This window comes from Azolla caroliniana, unplaced genomic scaffold (assembly GCF_043228905.1).
Source record: "Azolla caroliniana isolate FFs.n. ecotype wild unplaced genomic scaffold, voAzoCaro1.0.p SCAF_13, whole genome shotgun sequence".
NCBI classification, from domain to species: Eukaryota; Viridiplantae; Streptophyta; class Polypodiopsida; order Salviniales; family Salviniaceae; genus Azolla; species Azolla caroliniana.
In genome coordinates this window covers 5039315-5049177 of record NW_028230448.1, presented here as the reverse complement: position 1 = coordinate 5049177, position 9863 = coordinate 5039315, and the positions used below count along the sequence as shown (strand labels likewise).

The following is a 9863-nucleotide window of genomic DNA, read 5'->3' as shown; positions in this document are numbered from 1 at the left end:
TTTCCTTCGAAACTCTTCATCTCCTTATTCACCACTTTTCTTCATCTCATACCCCTTCATCCCCCCATCGCCACGTGCTCGTGAGCCCAAGCTTCGTTGGCTCGACGTTGCTCCGCCCCGTTCGTCGTTGCGAGCCCGTGTGCTTGCCGTTCGGGTGGTCGTGGTTCGTTGGGATTGGCATTTTGGTGGTGCTCGTGTGTTCGTCTTCGCCGTGTTCGGTTTTGCCTTGTCTCTAAGGGCATTTAATATTTATGTTTTGATTGAGCTTGTGGTTAACTATAAGTTGCCATTGTAAAAAAAAAACCCTATTTTATAAAGGGTCCTCTTGCATTAGAATCAAACACGTATTTAACTCTTTGGTCAATATTGTTCGTGTTTCTTTCTCTCCTTCTTTCTTTATTCGTGTCTTTCTTGTACGTTCGGCCGTCTTGTGACGAGGGGACCGTTCGGGCTTGCCCATGCACCTCTCCTCCTCATAAAGGCATACGAGCATTTTGTGCGTGTATTTTGTGTCTTCCTCGTACGTTCGACGTCTTGTCACGAGGGAGCGTTCAGGCGCTCCCATGCACCTCTCCTCCTCATAAAGCCATACGGACATTCGTGTTTGTGTTATCGTCCCCTTGTGCGTTCATGTTGCGTGCTCATCTTGCTTGTACTCGTTTGGTCACTTGGCTCGTACGGTGATCTCGAAAGGTCGACGAGTCGTGATCAACGAGAGCCACCGGCCTCACAAAACAAAAGGGGAACGAGACCTTGCTCCGGAAGGGGTGGGGAAGTAGTGTTGTCATAAAGCAAACCTTGGGTCTTCTCTATCCCTTGAGTACTCCCTAGTCCGAGACCCTCGTGGTCCCGCCCAAGTAACACACGCGTGCGAAACCTCGCGACAACGCAGCTGGAAAATTTCCGATAGGGGTTAAAAACTTTGTCCAACAATGGTCCCAATCCCTTTTTTTTTAGTAAAACTTTTATTACTAGTGGGAAACCTCAAAGTGAGGTGAAAACCCACAAAGAATAAAGAAAAATATACAAGTGTCAATTAGACACTAAAGAGCTTAAAAGCACTCAAAGTAAAGGTTGTAAATTTGGGTTGTAATGTCTCTAAGTTGTAGACAATCAAATAGAGATTGCCTAAGGGATTTCTTAAAGAAACTAATTTCATGCAGTTGGTTTTTGTCAGACCTTATTATTGCAAGTTGTCCAAATGGTTCAAAGTGCCCAAAATCGTGTCCATTGGAGAAAATAGGCATTGTCGGATGGGGTGCATGGAATTTGTCCAAATATCCAAAAGTGTTTACCAAACCTTCGGCTAGGAAATCTATGATGAAGTGATGCAGTTAGTCTTTGTACAAATGTTGTAGTGAATGAGCAAGTCCATAATAAGTGTGGGACCGTTTCCAACTTAGAGACATTGATCTCTATGGAGAGGCTTGCACAATGCGGCGAGGCTATTGATCTCTTTTGAAGATTCGACCCAGTCGAGAGCACACCCAATAAGCCTCTCCATAGGAATACCCATTGCTTAAGTGGAAGACCAGAGCTCCATAAGCTTGCAAGCCTGTTATTCCACCAAAACTATGTTTTGTGTAGGTTCCATAATGCATTTGCATGTTCGTGAAACCATGGGATAGGTTGCAACAACATCCATCTAAATGTGTTGTAATGTTATGCATTGGAAAAACAATGTTCCCTTTTTGTAACATCCAATCCTGAATCTTGCAATCTCCATTGAGAGGTGGCACAAGTACTAAAGAAAGCACCAACTTAGTGACTTGATTCCAGATAACGCGATGATGTGGCCCAAGATTATAACAACAGGTCATGTCATTGAAGTGCAATAAGTGACCTTGATCATTTACCACATCTGCAATTGATTTCATCCCCTTCTTGCTAAAAATTAAGCTTTCCTAGGCTCTTGTTCAGCTAATGACTGTGGGAATATAGCACTCTAGTGTAAGCTTTCGGGGCGTAAAGAGTTCCCTAATTCTGAATTCCTACCTCTCCATTTTATGTGGTGCAATACGTCCTTCCAGTGCTTTAGAAGCTTTGAACTAAATAGACAACCTTTGATGTGCCCGTCAAGATTTCCAAACACTACATCCCAACAGTTAGTTTCCCATGAGCCAAATGACTTAGTTTTCAAATGATCAAACATATCAGATAGCATTCTTGCCCAAGGCAATGTTTTTTCAGCAAATTTCGGTAATAAAGTAGCTTTTCTAGCCAACATATGCAAATTCAAATTAGGAAAATTTAGCCCTCCACTCAATCGTGGAATGCATATCTTCTCTAGTGATAGAAGTCGTATACCTCTATGCGACTGCTTAGAGCACCAAAAGCTGTTTATGATTTCTGAGTTAATCTTTTGTATCATGGGTTTCGGGCAATCAATCATAATTAAGTAATACTGCATATAAGGCATGAATATAGATTGCACTATCCTCAATCTGGCATCAACGTTTGTGGCTAGGTCAGGTTGTTAGCCTAAATGAAATGGTTAGACATCTTGGTTTTCCATTGGGATGGAATGCAACAGGGAAAAGAAAGGCTGAATGGGTTCCTCAAAAAGTGAGACAAAAGCTAAGCTATTGGAAGATTGCACCCTCATATCATTTGGATTGTTTTGTGACAGGAATGATGCATCATCTGCATATGCTTGAGCCACGAAATCATGTCCGTCTTTCATTTGCAAACCATGAAGTTGACCAATTGATACTAGATGATCCATGTACAGTAATGGATGAGTTGCAATTGCATACAACAATGCACTTATAGGACAGGACAACCTTGTCGTACTAATTTGGTTAACACTGTTCCCAATCCCTAAAATCCTATCAATGTTTTTATCTATAATTATGGAACTTTGGAAGTAAAGTCAATATCCAAGTACAATGTAAACTCTAAACCGGTGCCCATATAGAAAATAATACTCGATAAAAGTGTATACCTTTTTTAGTTTATATTTCTATTCACCAATTCTCCTTATAATATCATATTAAAAAGCAATCAATTGCCTCCTTGAAGCTCAATGTTAGCAAAGACATCACTTGTAGGAAAATACTTTTGTTTAAGGTAATGTAGGACAACATGTTTCTTTTACATAAAATTGCTTGGTAAAATTGCTTTCGATGGATTGTTGTGGTGAAAATGAGCAACTATACTTCATAGAAACCCGAGTTACATGTGAAACCATGGAAGACACTAATTTTTATTTTTTTTCATGAAAAAATATCCTCCATTGGTATTAAAAGTAAAGTGGCCAGAGGCAATATACAAAGTAGTCTAATATACAATGAATATTGTAAAGGCATGCCGAACGGCCCTAGCTAATCTTTATAGGTAAAGATAACGAAGATAAAACACCTAGCCAATCTTTATAGGAAAAGAAAGTACAATGAAGTCATACCATTCTCCAGATCAGCAAGAAGAACGCAACATGAGTATTCCTATGACTTGCATGTGGTATTAATTCCAAGTGATAGAAACACCATCTTCCAATTGAAGCTCTTCTTGATAAGCATTTTCAAATCGGAAGAAAAACTTGTAACAAAAAGAAAAACTTTGTGGCAATTTGTATAATCCATGATAATCTAGATAAATAGAGATGGTTGAACAATTGTTTGATCCCCAATGTCGGCAACAAATGAATCCAACACCTTAAACATACATCACTTTATACGAATTGATCTTAGCAAATAATTTAATCAAAAACCTCTAGATCAACAAATATTACAAATGGAAGACACTCATTTTACTTTTTCTTTGTTGAAATTACATTGCAATCAAAGACACTCTATCACAACAATAAAAAAATGTTGGATGAATCTTGAAAGTATACATTAGTGACACATCGTATCACAAATAAAAATGTATATTTTAGGGGAAAATATTAATATTAGGTTAATATTGGTCTTGGTCGTAGTGTTTCTAAAACAATATAGCCATATGCCCCTAAGATCATATTTTAACATTCTACAAAATCACTTGCACATAACAATCGACAATGGTTTGGTTCTGTTCGGTTTGGGTCTAAACTGTTTGAAACCACAGTTTAAGTGGTTTAAATGGCTAAAACAGTTTGATGGTTTAGGGCTGCCAATTGAATATTTTTTAAAATATTTTTTTGAACAACCTTTTCATTTTAAGCCTAATTCTCACATTTTAGCAAAAATCATTAACATTTTGAATTTTGAATTTTTGAAATAATGAAAAAAATAATAATTTAAAAATTGAAAATTGAAAATTTGAATTTTGACCTAATATGAAAACCAAAACCAAACCACGAAACTACAGTTTAACGGTTTGGATTTTTTGCAATGGTTTAGTTTAAACGGTTTTGTGGTTTAGTTCGGTTCTAGTCCAAGTTTCAAAAATTGTAAACAGTTCAGTTTTAAACTAATTCGGTTTTGACACCCTCGAACCGAACCGAACCGTTGCCGATTGTTACTTGCACAAGAAAATCATGATCAATCACTAGAACCCATTATGATGGCACTAATTGCAATATCATCTAGTTACAAAGGGCAAAATATATGTGTAATAGTGTGGTTAGAAACGAGGTAGTTAGAGAATTGGCATTGAAATGGGAGGATGTGTTTTTATCCAATAATTAATGTGCCACCACAAAGCATACAATCCCCTCTTGTAGAAGTCGGCAAATAAAGATATTCTACTTTGCATTCAATGAAACATCCCATCTGAGCAAACAAAAAGCTTCTATAGTTAGTTACTTTTGGGTGGTTAAAATGTATGACTTGTGCCACCACATGGTAGGATTTGCGGTAATTGCTACTAGCTAGTATTACTACATGCTTAAAAATCATCGTATCTTTGGTTGTATATTGAAAAGTTAACTAGAAATGTCAACAATTTTGTTATTCTACTCACAGCATATTACTTTTTTTCCATTTTAATCGTGACTTCTTATTAATGTACTTTTCAATGTGAACCTAGAATTTAAGTACCGGAGATAAAGCTGATCTTTCAACCTTTATTTAAATTTTTATGTGTATGCATTCATAGGAGTGATACGTGGAGCTCACATAAAATCTTCACGTTTCATTTTGCTTATTCTAGTATTATTTGTAAAATTGTACATGTATGAGCGATAACCAGTGGGCACCACTCTTACAATTAAACTTCATTTGGTGATGGCATACAAAAGATTGTCAATTTCACAATGATGGTTATGCTATATCAATGATTTATTTGTCTATCCATGGACCAAGTTTGTCATGTTTCATAATGCGAAACTCATATTTGTTTAGTCTCAAATATAAGTAAGAAAATAGTTTTTTATTGATTTGATAATATTGTGCACAATTACACTAAATACCAAAGGTGTTATATTTGACATAATGACATATATGATTATGAGACTCCAAAATGCAACTTGTAAAGCTTCAAACCATCTTATCTTTGTGCTAATTGGATATTTAGCAACAAGATTCCGTCAGGAGATCATATTATGGATGAAGCTTTCTGAGTTCATAGAGACGAGAAAAAGAGTGTGAACAACAAGAAATTTCAAGGTTTGAGGTAGACAAGTTGACCACAAGAATTTTCTAGCTTTACCATTTCTATGGGAAATTTATGACACTACCCAATTGGGTAGTCAAAAATAGGAAAATGTGTTGTGGACATTTAAAATTTGCACATTTTTGGATGGATAGGGACATGCACAATTGTTAACCTTTTACAAACCACGAGGCCTGATAGAGATTCAACAAAGTGTGAGGATTCAAGATGTGTGCATTGGGGTTTAAATTATCATTCTCGTGTGATTGAATCACTAAAAGCTTTGACTTTATATCTATTAGGTATTGGGTGCACAATCCGGGTAACTTCGAAACAAAATGGAGCTCAAGTGAGCAAAACATTAGAAAATGTGAATTGCATTTAGACATTAGACCTCCGGCTATTGTCATTTGGGTTAACCTCCCTTTCTCTTTAGCACTCTCAGGAACTAATAGATTGGCATTGTCTTTTCATGGATGTGCTGGTTGAATGGTTTATATGGTAAAAACAAAAGTCAAAAAGTTGAGATAGAAACCAAGTCTAATCCTTAGCGCGCTGGCTCACAATCTTGTCCTATATAGATCACAAATGATCCGTCGTAGACATTAAAAAATATATCTATCTAGGTATCTCAATACCCAATACAATTTCTTACAAAGTCATAGTGTGCATTCTCAATTGCATCATTCATTACAAATATTCTTGAACATTGAGAGTTATTACACAATTCACACATCTATTTCACTTTTGGTCTCATATGTGATATTTAACATTAGAGGATGATCATAAAACTCTTCAAACCAATTGTCAACCTAACTAGGTATCTTTTTCTTTTCTTGTAGTGGTCCTAAACCAGTGATAAAATATTCCCCTTGTGTGGCACAAAGTGACGCGTATTAATGTAAGTGGATTCCTACTCTTTGCTTGATCATATGTATTACTTCTTATTAAACTACAAGCCATGGTTCACATATTGAACCAACAGCCATCAGAATGACACTTCTCATCAATTATATACATACCATGATTCGTGATAGCGAATTGATGTTTGTTACACAAGATACGTGTTAGTTACTTCAGAAAAGTACATTCCACAATGGGTGTATGAAATCAACAACCATCTAACTAACACTTTCCGTAAACAACATGCCACGACCAGTATGTATATTGACGCTTGACCGACCCGCCCTCGTCGAACATCGAGAGAGAGAGAGAGAGAGAGTAAGCACATATGCACAGAGAGAGAGAGAGTAAGCACATATGCAGAGAGAGAGAGAGAGAGAGAGAGAGAGAGAGAGTAAGCACATATGCATACATACATATACATGCATGCATGCATACATACATACATTACATTACAGACATAGATTTGTTATTTGCTACTTCTTCTTTCTCCCCTTTCTCATTTAACCCATTTCTTCAACCTTTCTTCACTCCTTTCCTCTTCATCTTCATCTTCTGCTTCTGCATCTGTTTCTGCTTCTGATTATGATGATGATCCCTACCGCAATGCAACCCATCCTCCTCCTCCTCATCATCATCATCATAACCATGATCGTTACCATGACACAACCCACCTCTGGCCAACAGCAGAAGACCATCTTCACCTTCAATGGGTTTGACAGAGCAACAACATCATCAATTCCGGAGCAGATAACCTTGGATGGGATAGCAGACATAGATCCTCACACAAGATACATAAAGCTAACAAACACATCCGCAAAACAATTCGGTAGAGCATTCTACACCTCCCCCATCACAATCAAGAAGCCCAACGTTTCGACTTCAGACCTAGTCTCCTCATTTAGCACCACTTTCGTGTTCTGCATCTCCCCTCTCTACGAGACCCTGGGTGGACATGGCATGGCCTTCGCCATGGCCCCTTCCTTGGACGCCCACTCCGTCTTCCCCAGCCAATACTTGGGGCTCCTCAACTCGAGCGACATCGGGAACACATCCGACCACCTCTTCGCCATCGAATTCGACACCGTCCAAGACCTCGAGTTTGACGACATCAACGATAACCATGTCGGCATCAATGTGAACAGTATGGTGTCGATCCATGCTAGCGAGGCCGCGTATTGGTTGAATGAGACGGTCAAGAAAGGGATCAATCTGAAGAGTGGGCAATTTATCCAAGCATGGGTGGATTATGATGGCTTGAATCACATACTTAATGTGAGTATTGTCCCCGTGGGGCTGGCTAGGCCATCCATACCCCTTCTCTCCACACATCTTAACCTCTCACAAATCCTCCTACAACAGACCTTTGTCGGATTCTCTGGCTCCACCGGTGTCATCTCGGGCACCCATCGGCTTCTCTCGTGGAGCTTCAATAGCGATGGCACGGCCCCACCCCTAGACCTCTCCTTACTCCCACCGGTCTTCCCCACCCCCACACTCGTCTCGTCCACGCCTTTCAAAGTCGGTATAAGCGTGGGTAGTGTTGTCGCATTCCTTATCATTTGTGCCTTTGTGTCCCGTGTCTTGTATGTAAAGAGCCGACGAGAAGTCGTCGAAAGTTGGGAGCTCGAGTTCGGGTTGCATAGGTATAGCTATCACGAGCTCAGTAAAGCAACCCACAAGTTCCACCAGAAGGGATTGCTTGGGGTTGGGGGTTTCGGGCGGGTGTTTCGGGGAGTGTTGCCCAGCTCCGGCGTCGAAGTGGCGGTGAAAAGGCTCTCGAGAGAGTCGAACCAAGGGGAGAGAGAGTTCATCGCGGAGATGGCGAGCATGGGCCGGTTACGACACCGGAACCTCGTACAACTCCTTGGGTGGAGTCGACGCAATGGCGAGCTACTACTCGTGTACGACTATATGTGTAATGGTAGCTTAGATAAGATGTTGTTCAACAAGATGGGGAGCAATGCCGGTGTCCTCAGCTGGGAGCAAAGGCTTATGATAGTGAGGGGAGTTGCCGAAGGTATGTTGTACTTGCACGAGGGATGGGAACAACAAGTCTTGCATCGAGACATCAAGGCTAGCAATGTGCTCTTGGATGCCGATATGACCGCGAAGCTCGGGGATTTCGGCCTTGCAAGACTACACGAGCATGGACAACATCCACACACGACGAAGGTTGTTGGAACATTGGGCTACTTAGCTCCTGAGTTTGCGAGGACAGGCAAAGCTACAACGAGTACCGATGTTTATAGCTTCGGGGTCTTGCTTCTCGAAGTGATGACGGGACGAAGGCCTATCCAACACATGGATAAAGATGAGAACATGCTTCTCGTGGATGGAGTGTGGGATTTGTACACACGGGGGGCGATACTTGACATCGTTGATCCAAGATTCGATGGAGTATTTGATCACGACCAAATGGAGAAGGTGCTTGTATTAGGGCTTTTATGTGCTCATCCCGATGCTTCAAGGAGGCCATCAATGCGGCAAGTGGTGCAAGTGTTGGGCAATGATGCACAACTACCTCTATTAACCTCTCTTGAACATCCAAACATTGCCTTAGGACAGATGTTTCATGTCACAAATGGTGATGATTGGGCCTTTTCGCCATCATCTTTGAATTCTTCGAATATCTTGGATAGTTTAACACATATAAGTGTTAGGTGACATGGTGTGCATGTTGGGTTTGAGTTGTAAAAGCAAAAAACAAAGACCCATTGCTCAAGAACATTTTTCTTGTTGCTTCCTTTTCTTCCAAGTTTTTCATTGTATAAAACATTTTGTTCTATCGAAAGGCTCAAATACTTGAAAACATTCTCAAACAAACTCTCAGAATGTAATGATATAAGAAAATGCTGAAAAATGAAACATTGTAAGCAAGGGATAGATAAATATCAATTTCATGTCCATAGAAAACTGATTGTGATCTATGAGATGAGGTTTAGCCCATGCCATGGATCAAACTTGGGTTTCTCAAATTCATGACTTTTGTTGCTGCAATGTAAACCACCAAGCCAACTACCTGAGCAAAAGAGAGAAATAGACATGTATTGAATATCCATAGGACATTAAGTGCAATCTTTGGAATAGGGCCAAAAAGAGAAATAGATATGTATTAAATATCCATAGGAGATTAAGTGAAACCTTTGGGATAGGGCCAAAGAGAGAAATAGATATGTATTTGAATATCCATAGGAGATTAAGTACAATCTTTGGGATAGGTTCTAGCTCATGGATGGAGAGAGCAATAGAAATGATGATGATATATTATTTGTCCTATGGAACCTACACTACATACATTTGTGTTACATACATGCTTTTATTATTACCAAGAAACCTCAAATTGAATTAGAACATCATGGAGAATGTTTCAATGTGTGATCAAAATTATTAGGAAAATAGGGCACTCATACACCCACTAACATTATAACAAACATAAAGATAGA

General features: G+C 39.4%; 1 protein-coding gene across 1 annotated transcript; it reads left to right on the top strand.

The window, feature by feature from the left end:
* The first annotated feature begins 7035 nt into the window (after nt 1–7035).
* LOC147856002 (L-type lectin-domain containing receptor kinase IV.2-like) lies at nt 7036–9095 on the top strand. The gene has a single exon (XM_087329476.1). The coding sequence runs from the start codon at nt 7066–7068 to the stop codon at nt 9082–9084; it is 2019 nt and encodes a 672-aa protein (XP_087185602.1). The 5' UTR covers nt 7036–7065; the 3' UTR covers nt 9085–9095.
* The last annotated feature ends 768 nt before the right edge of the window (nt 9096–9863 follow it).